General features: G+C 56.9%; 1 protein-coding gene across 1 annotated transcript; it reads left to right on the top strand.

Moving 5' to 3' along the window:
* The first annotated feature begins 1,403 nt into the window (after positions 1-1,403).
* Positions 1,404-17,975, top strand: LEMD2 (LEM domain nuclear envelope protein 2). Its single transcript, XM_043449931.1, has 9 exons — positions 1,404-2,155; positions 3,803-3,843; positions 6,951-7,026; positions 10,191-10,267; positions 11,190-11,269; positions 12,913-13,058; positions 14,024-14,125; positions 14,203-14,305; positions 16,661-17,975. Exons 1-9 carry the CDS (start codon positions 1,444-1,446, stop codon positions 16,809-16,811), a joined length of 1,488 nt encoding a protein of 495 aa, XP_043305866.1. The 5' UTR covers positions 1,404-1,443; the 3' UTR covers positions 16,812-17,975.
* The last annotated feature ends 1,087 nt before the right edge of the window (positions 17,976-19,062 follow it).

Here is a 19,062-nt window from a genome sequence, read left to right as displayed (position 1 = left end):
AAAGAAAATCAGATATCTCAAATTAAGAGATTTAGCACTTTTCTATGTTTGGGAAGATACGAGAAGCTAAGCTCACTGAAATTATTCCTTTGGTATGTACCGCAGTTATCTGGAGCTAGTATCCTGTGTTTTCTCATCCAAAGTTTCCTCAAGCTGCACCTTGAGGGTGGCTGCACTTTGATGACTGCTAGATGGTGGGCATTCTTTGTTTCTACCCTGAGTTTGTTCCCTTAGGGTTCACCAATGGGGCTGGCTGTAAGGTGGTGGCTAGATCCTTCGTTTACTGATATGGCAGGTAATGTTTTGTCACCATTAAGCAACTCAACATGACTTTATTGCGCACCTACCATGCCTCCCTCAAAGGGCTTCCCTCTTAGTTCAGTCGGTAAAGAATCTGCCTGCAATGCAGGAGACCTGGGTTCGATTCCTGGGTCAGGAAGATCCCCTGGAGAAGGAAATGGCAATTCAGTTCAGTATTTTTGCCTGGAGAATCCCATGGACAGAGGAGCCTGAGAAGCTACAGTCCATGGGGGTTGCAAGAATTGGACACGACTTAGCTACTAAACTACTGTTAGGTAGTTAGAATAGGGAAAAGGAGCCCAGGATGGCAGTGGTTAAAAGACCTGGAAGGGAAAAGCCCACGAAAATAGAACAAAGGAAGGTCCGAGGACCGGAATGAGAACCTCAGGTAAAACAAACAGCACTCCTGCCTGGCCCAGTTTACATAGGACAGGCCCAGGGAGAGAGAAACATATTAAAAAGAGGAGCCAAAGCTCTCTTCTCTCGCGCGCGCGCCGTGGGGCGCTCTTGTCTTCGCATCTTTGGATCTCCGTGCCCTCACGCCTCGAATATGGATTGTCCTGCTATTATCTAAACAAAATAGAGCTGTAACACTGATTTACCTAAGAGCTATAACACGGTCTGTTGGAGACCTGAGAGGTATAACACGGTCTATCCAAGACCCGAGAGCTGTAACACGCCGAGGGGGCTTTAATGTCCGTCACTCCAAATCTTCGACCAGACAAAAACAGAGGAGCTTACACTCACCTGACATCAGGTTTTGTCTCGTCGGACTCCTTTTCCCTATTCTAACTACTACTTCCCTAACACTACCACCACCATGCCTCCACCCAACCAAAGGGTGGAGGATTCAGAGAGAAAGAACACTTGGTCTTACAGGGAGAAGGAGTGAGCAAGATGGGAAAGAGAAAAGAAAACCAAAAACAAAACCCGCCAAAAAAGCCCTCAGACCTCCCCAACATGGTGGCCCTGGGAGGCCGAGTCTGACCTCACCATCATGGCCACACGTCGGCCGTCACAGACGTCCTAACATGGCGGCCACCACTGACCTTCCCGTCATGGCGCGGAGCCCCGCCCGCTCCGCCGCGGCCGCGGGCGGGAGCAGTTCCGGGTGCGGCGCGCGCCGGGGGCGGTGTCCTGGCCATGGCCGGCCTGTCGGACCTGGAGCTGCGGCGGGAGCTGCAGGCCCTGGGCTTCCAGCCGGGCCCCATCACCGACACCACCCGGGACGTCTACCGCAACAAGCTGCGCCGCCTGCGCGGCGAGGCCCGGCTGCGCGGCGAGGAGCGGCCGCGGGAGGCGGCCCGGGCGCGGGGCGAGGAGGCCCGGCTGCGCGAGGAGGCGCCGCTGCGCGCCCGGCCCGCCGCGGCCTCCCCGCGGGCGGAGCCCTGGCTCTCCCCGCCGGTCTCGGACCCGGCCTACGCGACGCCCGGGGCCTACGGCGACTTCGGAGCCCCCGCGGCCTCCTGGTCCGGGACCCGCGGCCTCGCCCGCCCCGCGCCGCTTAGACGCCGCGCCTCGGCCCGGGGCAGCTCCGAGGAGGACGAGGACGGCCGGCCGTTCGGCAGGACCGCGCCAGGCGCCAGCCCCGGGCTCCGGCGCTGGTGGGCCGCGCCTCAGGCCTCGGCGCGGCCGCCCTCCGCCCTCCTTGGCCCCGACCCTCGCCCGGGCCTGCGGGCGACGAGAGCCGGCCCGGCGGCCTCGGCGCGCGCTCGGCCCGAAGCGGGGCGGCGGCTGGAGCGCTGCCTGTCACGGCTCCTGCTCTGGGCCAGCCTGGGGCTGCTGCTCGTCTTCCTGGGCATCCTCTGGGTGAAGATGGGCAAGCCCTCGGCGCCGCAGGAGGCGGAGGACAACAGTACGTCCCGGGCCGGCGCAGGGGAGGGCGCTGGGCGCGCGGGTGTCCCCGAAACGACCCCCGGGCCTCTCAGCGCCAGGCGGCACGTCCCGGGCATGTTAAATACCTCTGGCCACCTTCTTCCCTCCAGACTTAAGACTTTCCTTCCTCCAGCTGTGGGATTCCTGCATCTGCAATCATTTCTGTTTTCACTCCTTCCTGTTCTTACTTTAGGCCCTAGCCCTCCCTTTCCACCACGTGCGGGAAGCAGTCTTTCCGCAGTCACTTTTACTTTTCCCTCTCTAGAGAAAGCCCTATAGCACGGCCTTCTAAAGGCCCATCCCCACTCCTTTTGAGCTCTGCCCTCCCCTTTGATTTCTTGCTCATTCACATGCCAGTACCCCAGGTCACCCACTCAGAGATAGGTTCTGATTGGGGTCCCAGCTTCGCAGCACCAAAAAGACCACATCCTCCTCTTCTTTGGCCCAGGGGACCCACTGGATGTCAAAAGGAGATTATATGAATCCTGCCCCAGACAGGCGTGCAAGAGCCTTTAAAGAGTTTAAACTGATGTAAATGGTGGCATTTATCACTGTTTCCAGCACCTTCATGAAATGTGTTAAGAGAGGGTCCTGTGACTCAAGGATATTCCCAGCCATGCCTCTGTCCAGTTAGTTCTGTGATGAGACATGGCAGAATGTGATCTGCCAGATACAGTATGTTAACGAATAGTTAAGGATCTGTGTGTTTTCTAAAAGGGAAATTTGCTTCTTCCAGAATTCTCTAGGCTAATAGGAAACAGCAGAGCGATCATTTCTTTATAAATTTAAGTATAAAGTGACCCTTTAGTTTACCAGCTTTTAATATTCTTTACAAAGAACGAATGTGATTAATACTACTCCTAGCCTTGAGCCCAGGCCACATTTTTCCATGCCTAGCATGAACAGACAAAATGCAGGGAAAAGCTAAATTATGTCTTAGCTGTTGCAGCAGATGGATATTTGGGTATATGAGGAAGTCTGTGGGCACGGGGATCCCAGACTTATGCACACACTTAGATAATTTCTTGACTGTGAGAGCAGGTTGTCCACTTGCTGGAGAAATTAAATAGACCCAGGAGTGTCATGGTACTGTACTGGTTCTAACTGTAACTACATTGGTGATGTTAAAAACAGTATACTGTCATTGCTGAGATGCTTTAAGACAACAGCTCTTGGATACATACTGGGAATTTACCTGGAATTCGCCTCCCATGATGGTGTTAATCATGTTTAACATAACATTGTTTACAGTTTACAGAACCACCACATATGTTGTCTTGTTTGACAATGAGTCTAAATTAAGCTAGGAAGGCTTTAGTGATCCCATGTTATGATGAAGAAACCAGAGGTTCAGAGTGGTTAAGTGAGTAGTTACCTGATATCCTGTGGCTAATCATTTTTCCCTGAGATTAGAAAACAGGTGTCCTAATTCTTAATCCAGGACTGAGAACCCCTTTACATTTTACTGCCTACATTTTTAAAATGCTTCATTTAGAGGATATCCTTCTAATCCCCACCTTTTTGTTGGTAATGTTTTACTTCCTCTGAATTTTGAGAATGATCCCTTTTTGTACCCTTTTCCAAAACCCACACTTTTAATTTCCTCTATTTCTTTTCTTGGTCTCAGTGAAATTACTGCCAGTGGACTGTGAGACAAAAACAGATGAGGTGAGTTTGAGTTTTTCTAGCTTTCACTATTCCTCCCAAGGACGTTAGCCTCCATTGGGAGGTAAACTTGCCCAGAAAAAGATCATAAAAGGATCATTTTCAGGAGTGCTTCCTGCAATGTACCAGAACCATATCGTCTTCTGTGATGTACGTGTCAGACTCAATTGTGGCAGCAGTGAAGGAGTACTTGAAACAGAATTTGAGCTCCCAAGATCCAACCCCTGACTTGTTATAGGAGCTCTCCCATCAATCGCAGCATCAAGGGCTTTGATCTTCTGCCGAAGTCTGTCTGGGGGGATGTGGTGGGTGGTGGTTGAGGGACCTCTCAAGCTCCCTGGCTTTGGGAGGGAGGGCGGGCAGCTTTTTAAGCGCCAGGAGGCCAGGTTCTCAATTCCACATTCTCAGGTCGTTCCTCTCTGGCTCTGAAGATGCTGTTGTGATTTGAAACGTCATCAAGGGGTTGTTTTAAACACATCTGAAGTGGAGTTAGTTCTCTTAGTCTATAGATTGGTTTTGTGACACTTTAATGTTCCCTACAAATAATACTTGGGGAAGGTGAGCCGTCCTGTCCATTTACGAGTCATGAAAATGGCATTAGCAAGGAGCTGGGAGGCCACCAGTATAGGTAGTAGTCTGGGGAAGATAGAGGCTGTAAATTTTCAAGTCATAAATCCTGCCAGGCAGAGCCTTGTGCTGCCAGAGGGCATGACTTAGTAGTCTAATTATTAAGTGTGCAACTCCAGGCCTCCCCCAGCCCTCAGGGCACATCTCTGGCAGTTGGGGGCAGGGGGAGAAGGCCGGGAAAGGAGTCACACACACTCATCCCCAGGCCCATGTTACCCACGTTAATGAAGTGGCATCCTGATGCAGACAAGCGGTTTTATTTCTCTTCGGCTTCTGCTGTGTCATATTTGGGGGTGTTTTTATTACACGTATTTATTGCTTTCATCCACCAGATATCTTTGCTTCCCTACTGTTTTATAAAAACAGACTCATAATAAGCATAATCTGCCTTCTATCGTAAAAACTGCAGTTGGTGATTAAAGGAAGTGGCCCAGAAACATGGCCAGAAGGGGAAACTAGACTTTTCAAGACAGAAAACAAACGGGAACAAAAATTTCGTTTCTGCGAGACTTCTCTGGCGATACTAGTTTCGTTTGTCTTCTGTTTAGAAACGGGTTCCCTGGTTTCTGTTCTTGGTCCCGCACACCTGTGAGTGTGTCAGACCCATGACGGAGGGCAGATTCCCTCCGGGGTCATCCTCGGTGGCGGGATGCGCTCATCCCCAGCGCGTGAGCCATCACGCACCATCCAGCTCCTCGCTGAAGATGTGCCCAGCCTGGCCAGGCGGGTCCCCGCCCAGGACATGCAGGCTCCCTGCGGGCTCAGTGCTGGGTTCTGCTGTGCTGAGCCGTGGGGCACACTCAGCCTTTGGGGAGGATGCGCATGGGAGCAGGCGGCTCAGGGGGCACTTTTCAACTTGAGTGAGTTTCTTGTTGAAAGCTTCACACTTTCTGTGGCTCACGCTCACCCAAAACCCAGAGGGGCATTTGGGTCTTAGAGACAGGTGTTTTTCCCCCTGTCTCAGCTCTCTGCAAGTCTTGTCATGCTTTCTGCTTTTGTCTTGTGGAAACCCTGGGGATGGGCTGGCAGTGGGTGTGTTATCTTAATCAGGCTGTCACATGGTCTGGTACCTCCTGTCCTTTCGACCTTGCTTTGCCTAAATGTCTGAGTTCGGAACAGTATAATTGCTCCTGCTTATTTTCCCGATTGTGACAGTGATGTGTTGCAAGTTCGAAAAATAGGACAAGAATCACCCTTGGGTCTGACACCTAGAGATAATCACCATTAATGTTTGGGGAGCTTCTCCTCCTACCTTCTCTCTCTGTGTATGTATGTATTTATAGAATTGGGATCTCTGTATATTTAGTTATATTTGACAATTATCAGCTTTGTCAATATCATTAAATCGTCTTTAAAAAGTAGTTGGGGTTTCTGACTCTGCTAGTAGACATGTGAGTTGTTTTGGACATTCATTGTCTCGTGCGTAAATCTTGGTTACATCGTTTGGTACCTTGTTAAGTCATCAGGGCCTTTAGGCCACATGAAGGGACAAAGCTCGGCCCCTGAGACTATTCAAAACCAAATTAGATCAGGGCAGCACATGAGCCCCGAGAAGGAAAACGATCTTGGTTTCTTGTCTAGCTGCAGAGCTGGGTCTAGAGCCCAGACCTCTGACTTCTGGTCCAGGGCTGTGCCCAGTGACGGTCTGGAGCAGGGGAGTGCGCTCGGAGTCCACTGGCGACACTCCCATGCGGCTCCTCCACCTACGAGCTATGGGATCTTAGTGGCCACTGCTCGTCTCTAAACTTTGGGCCACTCACCTGAGAAATCGGGGTACAGGGAGGGTTGTGGTAAGGATTCAGGGTTCACATAGAGACCACTCCGCACAGCACCCAGCCTGTCATCCACGCGCAAAGAAAAGCAGCCGTTTTAAATGTTCCAAATGCAGCGAGTCTAGCTGAACGGTGTCGCTGCGGGAGTGGGTGCGCAGGTGTGCCTCTTCCCACAGGTGACATTTTCCTCCCGACAGCTTAGATTCCTCTAAATTTTCCATTTCTAGAAGAGTCTAAGATTAAACATTTGCAGCAGGCAATACAGAAAGTAGACAAGCCACAGGCAGACTGTAGATACTTGACTCTCCAAAAACGTGACGGGAGCGGCCCCGGGGGAGACCAGACTGCATCGTGCGGCGTTGGCTTTGCCCTCCGAGGAGACGGGTGCCGCCTGCCCCCCAAGGCTGATGGGCTTTATCCCGGCGGGCACCGGGGCCGGGGCTAGGGAGCCTGCAGAATGTCGGGCCCTCAGCTGTCACCGTGCCTGCCATCAGTCTGCCTGTGCGTTCACGGCGTTCTTTGCAGTCAGTCAACCTGGTGTTTGTCGACCCGACTCCTGGGCCCACCTCTTGGCAGCACTTGCTGTCGTGGTTTTGGGTGTGAGGCTGTCCTTGCGGCCTAGCTCTCGACAGGGTGGCTGAGGAGATGACGGCAGGCAGCCAGGCCCCTCGCCCACGCGCCTTGCTGACCGCGTGTCCTGTGCCCTTCCAGTTCTGTCAGGCCAAGCAGAAGGCGGCCCTGCTGGAGCTGCTGCACGAGCTCTACAACTTCCTGGCCATCCAGGCGGGTGAGTACGTTTCCCTAGGCACGCGCCTTCTCAACAGGCTGCAGGCCCAGGCCGAGGAGCCGTGGGTGTCTCCCGGGAGACACGCCTCACCTTCCCCACGTCCCCCACAGGCACATCCCGTGTAAGCCTTGCAGCCGAGCAAAACGCAGATTCCTGAAGGCCCTGGGGGTCCGGGTGCACGCATAGGCCTTTGAGCAGGTCGCCCCATTCTCTGGGACGCCCTCCACCTGGTGTTCTGGGGGTCCGTGCTGCGTTGGAAGGGACCTGGCCCCAGGCCGTCTCAGAGTCTAGGACTCCTGACCTGGAGGGCCTCCCTGTCCCAGGTCAGCCTGCTCAGGCGCAGAGGCTTCTGTAGGCAGCACGTGGTCTGGGTGGTGGACCGAGCACCTTCAGTCCCGTCCCGCCCTCTAGGGTCCTGGTGTCATGGATCCCACTGTCCCCCCTGGCTGTGGGATGCTGGACCAGTCCCTGACATCTCAGGGCCTCAGTCTCCCCATTTGACTGAGCGATCTTAGGTCTGTTTTCGTAACTAAATGAAAACCAAGTGCTGCTCCCTAGAGGAGGGCCTTCTCAACCCCCTCCCAAGACACCCCCTGGAAACGCCGCCATCCGGAATCTCTGCCGCTGTTTCCATTGGTAAACGTGTTCCTTGAGGCCCGAGGTGGCACCGTTATACTGTGTCTCTCCTGGTATCCAGGAAGCTCTCAGAACCACTGATGACGTGGGTCCGCTCAGGGCATGTGCCTGTGTTAAGGGTCCTCATCACAAAAACCAGACGTCAGTCTGCGGGAGGTTCGAGGGGCGCCACTCACCTGCAGGGCCAGTCCTCGTCTAAGATTGTTGCCGGGAGGTCAAGGTTGAGTGGACTGGTACTCGGCCCTCGGGGCCAAGCCTGTGGGCCTCAGCTCCGCACCTCCTCCCTCCTGACTGTGGGGGACCGGGCTGGTCTCGGGGGCCTCTGTGAGCTCCCTGGAGGAGAGGCAGGGTTGGGGCTCAGAGCATCATAGTCAGTTACAGCCCAGGTGCTCGGCGTGTAAATTCTGGCCGGAGGGCGTGTTTGAAACCTTTGTGATTCAGTTGTGGTCTGAGGACAGCAGCGTCAGTGTCACCCAGGAGCTTATCGGAAATGCAGCATCTCGGGCTCATCTCAAACCTATTGCATCAAAGTCTGAGGTTTACTGAGGCCCCCAGGAGGTAACGTTGAGGAGCTCCGCTCTTAAACTATGGATCCTAGTAGGCAGTTCTCCCCCCTCCCATCCTCCGTATGTGCTCCTGGCTCTTGTCATCAGGGGGCCTGGTACCCGCTGTCTTCTGAGTGTTTGCCTCTCACTGAGACAGGCTGCAGAGGAGTGCAGCCTCTCTGGCCGTACTCCATCCCCTACCTCCTGTTGGAGGTCAGCTATGGACAGGGCACTGAGCTGGCCTTTGCCAGATGCAAGGTGACTCAAGGATCCTGTCCACAGACTGCCTGTGGTCCAGTAGAAGAGACAGGCCACCCACCCTGCTCACCACGGGGTGATATAAAATGCTGGTGGATGGGAACCAAGAGGCTAGAAGTTACGGGAGGCATAGTGTCTTTTAGCTGGAACGGTCAGGAAAGTCTCACAGGAGAGGGGGCTTCTGTGCCAGGCCTTCAAGCCCAGGTGGCACTAGATACGTATTTGTTGGGGAGAGGCAGGGCCAAAGAGGCAGAGTCGGGGATGGAAGCAGTTAGCTGCATGAGGAAGGAGAAACAGGGAGTGTGAGTGAGTCTCACCCAGTCAGCCATGGTTGCCAGGCCATTGCGGCTCCATCCTGCAGGCAGGGAGGGCCAGGGAGGCTTGGAGCAGGGGATTGACAGGGAGCCAGGTGCAGGAAGGCAGCGCTTTGAGTGGAAGAGTGTCGTCTAAGCAGGATCATTTTAAAGCTTTGTTGACCAAACATGGATGAGAAAGGGGAGAGGAGGAGACCAGGAGACCTTGGCAGTGGTCCCAGCGGCCTGAGCAGGGCAGAGCAGTCTGGGGTCGGGCGGGAGCACGCGAGAAGCCAGCTGGGTCTCGGGGGGCCTGGAAGGACGAGGCCAGCTTTGAAGTAGGAAGATCTGGCTGCTGGGGGACGAGGAGCAGGCTTTGGTTAATTCTCAGGATTTTTGTAATTTTTTTTAAAATTTTAATTAGTTGGAGGCTAATTACTTTACAATATTGTAGTGGTTTTTGCCATACATTGACATGAATCAGCCATGAATTTACATGTGTTCCCCATCCCCATCCCCCTTCCCACCTCCCTCCCCATCCCCATTCTCAGGATTTTGCAATGTTATCTTCAGCCACTCTCTCCTCAGCACACAGACACATACAGACTGGCCCTCCGGGGCCCAGGCTGTGCCAGGCTGAGGACAGTCAGGCCGGTGAGGGGTTAAGGCCCAGCGTCGCACAGTCCCTGCTCCCGCGGGGTCTCGTGGCAAAGCAGCTGCTGGCGGGTGAGCCACAGCGGGCGATCGGGAGCTAAGGGCTGTGGCGGGGCCCCAGGGCCAGCCAATCTGGCTAAACGAGGCCCCCATGGCTGGGGTGTTTTCAGAGGGGCTGGTCCATGGGCCGGGCCTGGAAGCCTGGGCCAGACGAAGGGAGAGGCTCCCAGCTCCACCCTGAGTGAGAGCCGGCTGCCCAGGGTGCTCAGCAGAGAGCTTTGGAGCGCTGGGCCGGGGTCCCAGCACATGGACACCTCTTCTTCCTTGGCCATCGCTCCCCAGGGCCCCTCAAAACCTGGCATTCTAGGTCACCAGCCTGTGCCGTGAGTCAGAAACCCTGCAGTGCAGTGGCCTCCCTGCCTTTCTTTTTCCCAGACTGCGTCTATTTATAGTCCTATCCCAGTACCTTCCAGAGCTGTCTGTCTGATCCTTTTAGGGATCAATTGCAAACAGACCTTGGTATTGGGCAGCTTTTTAGTCATTTAATGCAAATCGCTGCACTGCTTTGCAGGTCAGGTTTTAATGATCTGGCCTCGATCCAAGCTAAGTGGCTTTTGATCTTGCTGCACAGTGAAGATGCCCCACAGCTGTCAGGGCCAGCGGGCCACACGCTCCCCGTCAGAGCTGATGGCTTGATTCTTGCTGCCGTGTGCAGTCGGTTGCCAGGTACATTTTTTTCACCTCTTTGTGTTTGAATGTGTGTTTTTCCCCCTCCTAGGTAATTTTGAATGTGGAAATCCAGAGAAGCTAAAGAGCAAGTGCATTCCTGTCATGGAAGCCCAGGAATATATAGCAGTAAGTAGGCTGGCGTGTGCGTCCATTCCCCGGAGGTCCTGGTGCTTCTGTATTGATCTTTCAAGCCCTGTGTTTTGTTTTGTTTTATTTTCCTCATTTTGTGTTTGCTTTTTGGCTTGTTTGCTTTCCTGTTTAAAAAAAAGAAACTTTTTTTTTTAACGCAGTTGAGTGCTCAGCTCCCTGAAGTTAAGGCAGCAGTGGGGTGACTGGGCCCAGGGTGAGCTGAGAGCCCGGGCCGGCCTGCAGGCAGCTCGCTCCTGACCTGCTGCCCCCTCCAGCTGGCCGGGCCGCTGCTCTGCCCCTTCCCGGAGTGGCCCTGGGCTCACTCTTCTGGCTCATTTTCCTCTCGCAGCAGCTTGTTTAGCACATGTCACCTGCCATTCCACTTCCCCTCAGGATCACCGTGCGGGTTGCTTCGGGTCCATTTGATTTTCGATGTGGCCTCAGGATGACAGAATTGTAGGTTTCTGGAACTGGCAGAAACCCAAGGGGTCACCTCGTCCAGCTTTCGTTTCACAGATGAGGCACCTGGGGCCCGGAGAGGGGAGGGCCTTTGCCCAAGGCCACACGGCCAGCTGTGGCCGCAGGGAGGGCCCCCACCCCCACGTTTTCTTCCGTGTCCCTCCAGATGAGCTGCCAGCTCTCTGGCCTGGCGCCGCCGTCCTTGAGGAAATTGCATTCCTCCGGCTGCCGCAGACCTGCCCCGTTTTCCCGTGCACACTTCCGCATCACCTCCTCCAACAGCTTCTTCTCTGGGATCATCTGCCCCAGATCGCCATCCCGCCAGTTTGCTCTGCGTTTAGCGGAGCGGGGCTTTGGGGCACGCGGAGGACACGGAGGGGGCTTCCGCAACCCAGCAGGACCGTCGCATTCCCGCTGCTTTGCCCAGATGGAGCGCTAATCTCCCCGCCCCCTCCCACAGAACGTGACCAGCAGCTCCTCCACCAAGTTTGAAGCCGCGCTGACCTGGATACTGAGCAGTAACAAGGACGTGGGCATCTGGTGAGTGAGACCCTGTCCTTGCCTGGCAGCTCTGGCGTCTGGGGCCCAGAGGTGGAAGCCAGGTCTCCCAGCTGAGTCGTCAAGGGCCGGGCCTGAAGCTGGGCAGCGTAGAGAGAAGGGTCAGCAATGCCACGGGAGGAGCAGTTTAGGATAAGACGCGAAAATCCAGGTGTCAGGGTGACTGCCTGGCAGTCCAGCTACACCTGTTTGAAGTAACCCAGGCTGGGCCCTCCCATCGCTGGCCCCTGTGGTTTGCTGGAGAAGGCATTTTTCTGCTCTGTCTTTCCTTGGTGTTAGTTTTCATTTGCAGATGAGGCAATTCTGTATGTTGGTTTCACTCAGTATGGAAACTGTAAATGGAGAGACCGGGTTTTACTCCAGCTGGGCGGTTTGGCCTGTTGGGTCCCTGGCGAGCACGATTCGCAGAAACGGTGCCCTCTTCACCCTCCTGCAAGGCCCCCAACCGGCTCCTCAGCCCAGGGGTGGGGGCACCAGCCACTTGCAGACTCGGGAGTCCCCTACTGGGGAGACCCTGCCTCGTCACCCCCCGCTCCTCAGGGTTCGTCAGGTCTCTGTTCAGGTTACAGCTGCTGATACTAAAGCACACTCTGGGGTTTTGTTCTCTTCCTCTCTAATCCACTCAAATTACTAATTCCATCAGCAGTGCAGCCAGCAGAAGCCCCTCGGGCAGCTGAGCCTGAAGCTTGATAACTGGATGCATGGCATTAGAATTCATTGGCTTTAAAAAAAATAATAAAGCTTCCCTGAGTGGCTGAGCGATTTTCCCGAGTGCTAGAAAGGCAAAGAACACGGATTTTTATCCTCGGCAGTACACACTGAGGCTGCCAACCCAGGAATGATGACACCGCCTTTTCCCGTTGGAGGGGGCAGCCTGGCTTGAGCCCGGCCCCCACGACAAGCATTAGAAGTAGGTCGCGGGGCTTTGCTCTACAGTAGTAATTGACGTGACATTGTAAATCAATATACTTCAACGTAAAATATTTTTTTTAAAAAGAAGTCGGTCATGAGAAATCCCGACAGTTCAAGCACCAGCCGTTCACTGTGCCGTCCAGAGCAGGGACTTGTCACCTCCTAGAAGGACGGGGGTTGGTGGCGTCTCCCAGCGTCCCTCTGTCCCCCTCGCTGGGGCTGGGGTCTGGCCTCTGGGAGCCGGGCCCCTTCGTGCCGGGCCTTGTGGCGCCCTGTGGCCTCTGCACTTAAACAGCTGATGAGCCTCCTCATCGCCAAGGAGAAGCATCCGCTCCCAGACTGTTTCAGTCCCTCCCCATGCCTCGCAAAGCCAGCAATTCCGTAAACATTTCCATTTCTCTGTGCTGGGAGGTGGGAATCCAATTTACAGTTTAATCTTCCACACGCTGAGAGGGGTTGTCAACGACCCAACAGAGGGGGGGCGTCACTTTAGCGGCAGGGGTTCAAGCCTGCTGCCGTCTTTAAAGCTTTATTCTTTCTAAGTAGCCAACGTGGGAAATTTCTGGAAGGAGTGCAGCCAGGGTACCAAGTCTATTTATCAGCAAGTGGAGGCTTCCCAGCCCCTCCTTCCTCCTCTTTCTGCTGAAAGGGAGGCCTCTCCGGTGGCTCCTCGGGGCTTTTGAGCCTGTTTACAGCCCTGTGTCCTGTCTCAGGTTGAAAGGGGAGGACCCGTCTGAGCTGGTGACCACGGTGGACAAGGTGGTCTGCCTGGAGTCCTCGCGGCCCCGCATGGGTGTTGGCTGCCGCCTGAGCCGCGCCCTGCTCACAGCTGTCACCAACGTGCTCATCTTCTTCTGGTGTAAGTCCTGCCGCCCTGTCCCCCTGCCCCGCCCCCGGCGCCTCCCGGGGCTCAGCAACACTTTGGGGCACGGGAGACAAGGTCTAGAAACCCAGGCCCACAGAGTTCATTTCTGCCCAGTGAACCTGAGGTCTGTTTAGTGAAACGGAAATGATCCAGTCCACCACTGTCCTGGTCGGCTTTCCTTTGGAGACCCGACAGCTGGCGCACAAAGATTAACTAGAAAATCTTGATGTGGGGTGGGGGCCATCAGCATCCCAAAGGGGCACCCGGCCTGGGCTGGAGTTGGGCACTGTCCTTCCTGGGGCTCCAGAGTGCAGGCCACATGGCGGGGAAGACGCAGCTGGAGCTTGGCCTGATTTTACTCCCTGAACAATGTAAGCACCTGCTGGGGAGCTGCAGACGCCTGATGAAAGCGAGCCAGGCCCAGGGCGCTGAGCAGCAAAGGGGAGTCTCCCGACATCAGGGGCTGCCTTTGAGCGGAGACCTCGGGGTGTCTCTGAAGGCAAAAGCCCATGTCACAGAAGCTGCCTGACTCTGCAAAGAGAGCCGGCTTAGAAATCACAGGCCATCTGGGCGTGTGCACGGCTCCCTTCCCCACGCAGGCAGGCACAGACATCATTATCGGCAGCAGCATCTCGAATACAAAGGGCCTGGCATGTATATATGTATGAATGCGAGTTCTGGTTCACAAGGGAGAAGATGAAAGCCCAGGACGAGGCTGGGAGGAGGACTAGCACGCCGCTCTGGTGACAGCCGGCAGGAGGAAGATGACCACTTAATAGCTTGTCTCCTCCCCGACCCCGCATTTCCCATCTTCCGTTTCCTGCTTGCTAGCCCGGGTCTGACACAGTAGGAACGCCACCCCCTCGGCCTCCAGCACAGCCACCTGCCCCGTGAGAGCCAGTGGGCTCCTGGCCGGGGACAGGGACGGGCGGGATTAACCACGCCGTGTCCCCTCCCAGGCTTGGCGTTCCTGTGGGGGCTTCTGATCCTCCTGAAGTACCGGTGGCGGAAGTTGGAAGAGGAGGAACAGGCCATGTATGAGATGGTGAAGAAGATCATAGGTGCGTGGCCCCCGGGAGAGGGCTGCTGGCCCCCCCACCGAGGGGCCTCGCCCTGAACAGCACCCTCTGTCCCGCAGACGTGGTCCAGGACCACTACGTGGACTGGGAGCAGGACATGGAGCGCTACCCCTACGTGGGCATCCTGCACGTGCGCGACACCCTGATCCCGCCGCAGAGCCGGTGAGTCCCCGGCCAGACCTCGCTGAGCGCGCGGGAGTCTGCAGGGCGGGGGCCGTCAGCCCCGGGGTCCCAGCGTGAGGCTCCGTCCCACCTCTGCCCCCTGCCATCGCTCGTTAGGGCAGAATGCGGGCGCGCGGTGCAGAGGCGTGGTCCCCCTGCTCTGGAGACGGCAGCGCTGTGAGCGTTGCCTCTCTGCACCGCGCGCGTCCTCGGTCTCCTCTCCTCCCTGAGTGGCTCTGCGGGGAAGGGCCTGATGGGGCTCCACGAATGGAGGTCAGGGACAGAACGGTCAGGCCTCTGGGTCCACCGCTCTGGGACTCTCCTGCTCCTGCCCTCTGGATGCTGTCAGCTGGCGGGAGGTCCACGTGGGCGCAGAGTGGTGGCCGACAGGCAGAGCAGCGCCGGCCGTGTAGCCGGCAGAGGGGAGGTGGGCCCCCTGCCCCTCTCCTGAGCAAGGGAAAGCATCCCCAGAAGCCGCTAGGGACACAGCTCTGAGGTTCCACTGGCCAGGGACTCATCTCTCCTTGAATCAGTTACTGGCGAGGAAGAGGAGGTTGTTTTTCATACAACTTTAGCCATGATGCACAGTCAGAAACACGTCTTACCTAAGCTAGCACAGTCCAGTTCCCATACACAAATGCACACGCCTGTACTTGGAAACAGCGTTTCGCAGCAGTGAATGGGCTCACGGCTCGTGGGAGGAGTTGGCCGGCCACTGTCATGCACGACTCCGGGACCTCTGTCCTTGTGGGCTGCAGATGCTGGATGGATCCCTGACAAAACCAGGGGTGGGCTAGAATCAGGGGAGAGTCCCAGGAGGCGGCCAGCAGGGAGGGCCCACTGCAGTGTGGGCTCAGACTCTGCCCAGTTCTCCAGCCAGAGGCCGCCCTCTTGGGTGGTGCTAAGCAGTCCCCCTCGCTGGGTGCTTGCCGCGGGCTGGGCGCTGCTCTGAGCCCTCCATGGGTGCAGCTCTCGCGCTGCACCCTCAGCGTGGTCCTGGGTGGGGGAACAGCGAGGACCCCACTTTACAGCTGAGAACCCTGAGGCACGAGGACGGCAAGGAACCTGCTCGGAGGCCGCGGGCTGGTGCCTTTCTGCTCCCAGTGCCGGGCTCTGGTTGTCCGTCCAGGAGGAGCTGGAGAAGCAGAGCTTGCACAGGCCCATTTCCGACGTGAGGATGCTGAGGCCCTCACGTCCGCCCCGCCCCAGGAGCCTCCCGCAGACCGACACGGTGTAGGGTGACCAGTTATCCTAGCCATTGGGCCCCCACACGAGACCCCCGCAGCCCTCCAGCTCTCAGGGAGGCCGCTGGTGGCCACTCGGTCAGGGCAGCCGAGCCCTTGGCTCATGGGGACACAGGCAGTCAGCCCTGCGTGGGCACGCTGCCCTGCGGAGAGGGCCTGCTTGTGGGCGGTGAGGGAGATCTGAAGAGCTTGTTCATCACCTGGTAATGGGCGGCCCGGGAAGGGGCTGAGTGAGGGGCGCTGTGGCCAGGGCCAGACCAGCCAAGTGAGGACTGCTAACAGCCCAGGAGTTTGGACCTGACCCCCCTGGAAGAAAGCCCCGAGACCCCGCTCTGCCTCCTGAGTCAGGGGCCACCTCCAGAGCTTCCCTCCATCTGCGCTCCCTGCTGAACACCCTGCTCCACACACCCCCACATTTCACTGCATGCTTGGGGTGCTGGGGAGTGGTCTGCAGTCAGACATGAGGCTGGGTCTCACCAAAGGGTAGATGTCAGCAGCCCTCCCCCACCACCCTGGGATCTTCCCGTCTGGTCTAGAGGAGCAAAGAGGAAATAGGGGGCTGTCTGAGGGGGTGCAGGGCCCCGGGGACCCCAAAGAGCAGGGGCTCTGGTCACTGCAAAGACGGCCCAATCTGGGGGCTCTGTCTCCACAGGCAGCTCCAATGTTCAGGCCTCCCCCGCTGCAGGCTTAGTTCAGCCCCATCCCCTGAAGTGCTGTGAAGTCTGGACTCAACAGCCCAGTGGTCACTCTCTAATTAGCCCACGCGAGACATTAAAATGCAGCCCGCACTGGAGGCGGGCAGTGGGCCTGCCGCAGTATCAAGTCCTAGCAAGAGTCTTCCCACTTGGACACCTGGGGTGGGGGGGCTGCAGCCCCTTTCAGCTCCCTTTAATTGAAAGCTTTTGGAGCAGAGATGGTTGAGGAAGCTTTTCTCTGGGCTCATGAAATTTCTCTCCTCTGCAAGAGTCCTGTTAGCACCTGACCACTCTTCCTGCAGATAGATAAATTCGGGGTGCGCTCCCAGCTTTGGTACAGAGGGCATCCACAGCCCAGCTCCCTTGGCAGCCCTGGGCCGGCTGGCCTCCTGACCCTCCCCTCCCCCTCTCCGCAGGAGGCGCATGAAGCGGGTGTGGGACCGGGCGGTGGAGTTCCTGGCCTCCAACGAATCCCGGATCCAGACAGAGTCCCACCGCGTGGCCGGGGAAGATATGCTGGTGTGGAGATGGACTAAGCCCTCTTCCTTCTCTGACTCAGAGCGATAAACGCTGGGCGGGGGCCGGTACCTAATCAGCCTGTCCCAGGCCAGTCCACTCCAGGACACGAGAGGGCCACGCCCTGCTGGTGCTGATTCACACTTGCCTTGACTCACCCGCCTCCTGACCTTGGTTCAAAGGTGTGAGACTCTGCAGAGACGCGCTCTGTGGAAAATGTGAGCGTCCTCAGAGGGCAAGGGGAGGAGACAGGGGGCAGCTGCCTCTGCATCTGGCCGATCCGCTCTGCCCAGTGTTGCTGGCAGAAAGAGGAGAGGGGTTGGTTTTTCACGAAGAAATAAAAGCGCTGGGGCCATGAGCCCCTGCAGAGCAAGTGTGCACCTGGTGGGCCCACCACACCTGCGGGAGGTGGTTTGGGGTGGCAGGCTGGGGCGGCAGGGCGTGGGGAGCAGCTTGGTCATGTGCCTTCGCGAGGTGTTCCTGGGGATCCCAGGAGTGAGGGAGAAAGCCTCCTTGAGCTGGGTGGGGCCTGTGATCCCGAGGGGAAGGGGCTGGAAGTTAGAACTAAGTACTCTAGGAGAACTGTTTAGACACAGCTCTGGCTGGGGGCCTGAGCAGGTGGGGTGACCTCCCGGAAGGAACCCTGCGGAGAGGCCAGTCCGGCTGCCGCCAGCTGGGCGGCCCCAGGGAGCCTGGAACTCCCAGTGGGTGAGGATCGCTGAGTTGACGGTGACCACCCCGCCTCCCCGCCCCAGGGCGATTTGCTGGAACCTCTGCTGCTGGGCTCCAGGTAGGGGTGAGGCCGACCCAGCACCCCGCCCTCCCTGCCGCGGAGCACCCCCAAACCCTCGCAGGGGCCTGATGAGCTCAGGGCCGGGAGCCCCTCCGGCTGAGCTGCATCCCCACAGGCTCTCGTCCGCGGCAGGCCGTGGAGGGGGTGAGCCTAGGAGATGGAACAGCTGCCTCCAAAAGGCGTTAAGCAGCTCTCTCTGGTCTTACTGGTCTTTTTTGTTTCCTTAATAAAGCACCAGTCTCCCTCATTTGAGCAATACTCTCTCATTTCCTCTGATGTCTGGGGTGATGGGCGGGCCTGGAATCCCAGCGCCTGCCCCGTGGCAAAGCAGGTCTCATAAGCAGGCTCCAGCCAGAAGAAACTGCAGCAGGCTTCACTATCAGGGCTGAAACTGTTGGATAAATAAATACTTATTAAAAGTGGATGTGGTTCTCGTCCGTGGTTCTTTCCTCTCCCCTCAAAGCAATGTGTAAGGAGAGGCAACGTACAGAGTTATTAAGCGCTGGCCAGGGAGACATGGTCTACAGGAGAAGGCGGGAGCGGCCTCGGGCAAACCACACACCTTGGACCCTCAGTTTCCACTTTATAACACGGTGTGATGACGCTGCCCTGCAGGCTGAACTCAAAAGATGTGTGCCTGGGCTCTGGGTAGTAAGGAGTGGGGGCCGCTTTCTCCTGCCCCATTTCTGCCTCCCTCGAGGCCCCAGAGGCTCCCAGAGGTGCTGAGCGCCTGCCGTAGGAGGGGGAGAAAGAGCTGGGTGAGGTTGGACAGGGTGTCTCGGCCACTGATGGTGACTCCCGGAGAGGCAGGAAGTTGCGTTGATGGCAAACTTATCTTTTTGGGGCAGAACACAGCTCAGGGGATGTGTGGGAGTGCCCCCAGTGGAGTCAGAGGGTTGCTGGGAGGGCTTTGGGGGTCTTACCGCTCTCTACCAGCATTGGCTATACCCTGGGGCACAGCGGGTGAGCTGCTAGCAGTGGGGGTCAGTGCCACGTGCAGTGGGCCTTCGTGTCAGCCTGGGCGGAAGGCCGCCCCACTGCCCGGCCAATGGGTGCGACTGGCAGGTTAGCACCATCCTGCCATCCTCCCATCAGCTGGAAACTCGGTGGGTAAATTGATAGTCAAGGACCCAGCAATACAACCCAGGAAAAAACAAACCCATCTTCCCTTTTCTGGTTTTCAGTGCAAGATTTTCCCCACTGCCATGTTTTGTCTTAAGTTGAGAAGGGAGCTAACACAAGGTTCTATTTCTGTGAAGCTGTTTGGAGAGCAGGAGCAAGATCAAAATAAAAGAAATAACAAAAGGCCCCCGCCGCCCAGCCCCTTCCTTTATGGTGGAGAGCGCTTGGCACAAAGGCCCCAGGCGGGCGAGCAACATCCTCAGTCCTGCAGGCAGCCCCACTCAGCCCTGCAGGCTTTCTCAGCTTTGAAGGGCCAAGCCCCCCCCTTTTAGCAGCTCTCATTTCACCAGGAACAGCATGAGGTGGTGGGGTTTGCCTGACGAAGGG

Source organism: Cervus canadensis, chromosome 28 (assembly GCF_019320065.1).
Source record: "Cervus canadensis isolate Bull #8, Minnesota chromosome 28, ASM1932006v1, whole genome shotgun sequence".
Taxonomy (NCBI): Eukaryota; Metazoa; Chordata; class Mammalia; order Artiodactyla; family Cervidae; genus Cervus; species Cervus canadensis.
This window is presented reverse-complemented; position numbering and strand designations above follow the sequence as displayed.

Bases quoted from the DNA above. Each gene is read 5' to 3' on its own strand.
- LEMD2 (XM_043449931.1), top strand. From the start codon at position 1,444: ATGGCCGGCCTGTCGGACCTGGAGCTGCGGCGGGAGCTGCAGGCCCTG. The intron at 3,844-6,950 runs GTGAGTTTGAGT...GTGCCCTTCCAG, and splicing joins GTGAGACAAAAACAGATGAG to TTCTGTCAGGCCAAGCAGAA. The intron at 7,027-10,190 runs GTGAGTACGTTT...TCCCCCTCCTAG, and splicing joins CTTCCTGGCCATCCAGGCGG to GTAATTTTGAATGTGGAAAT.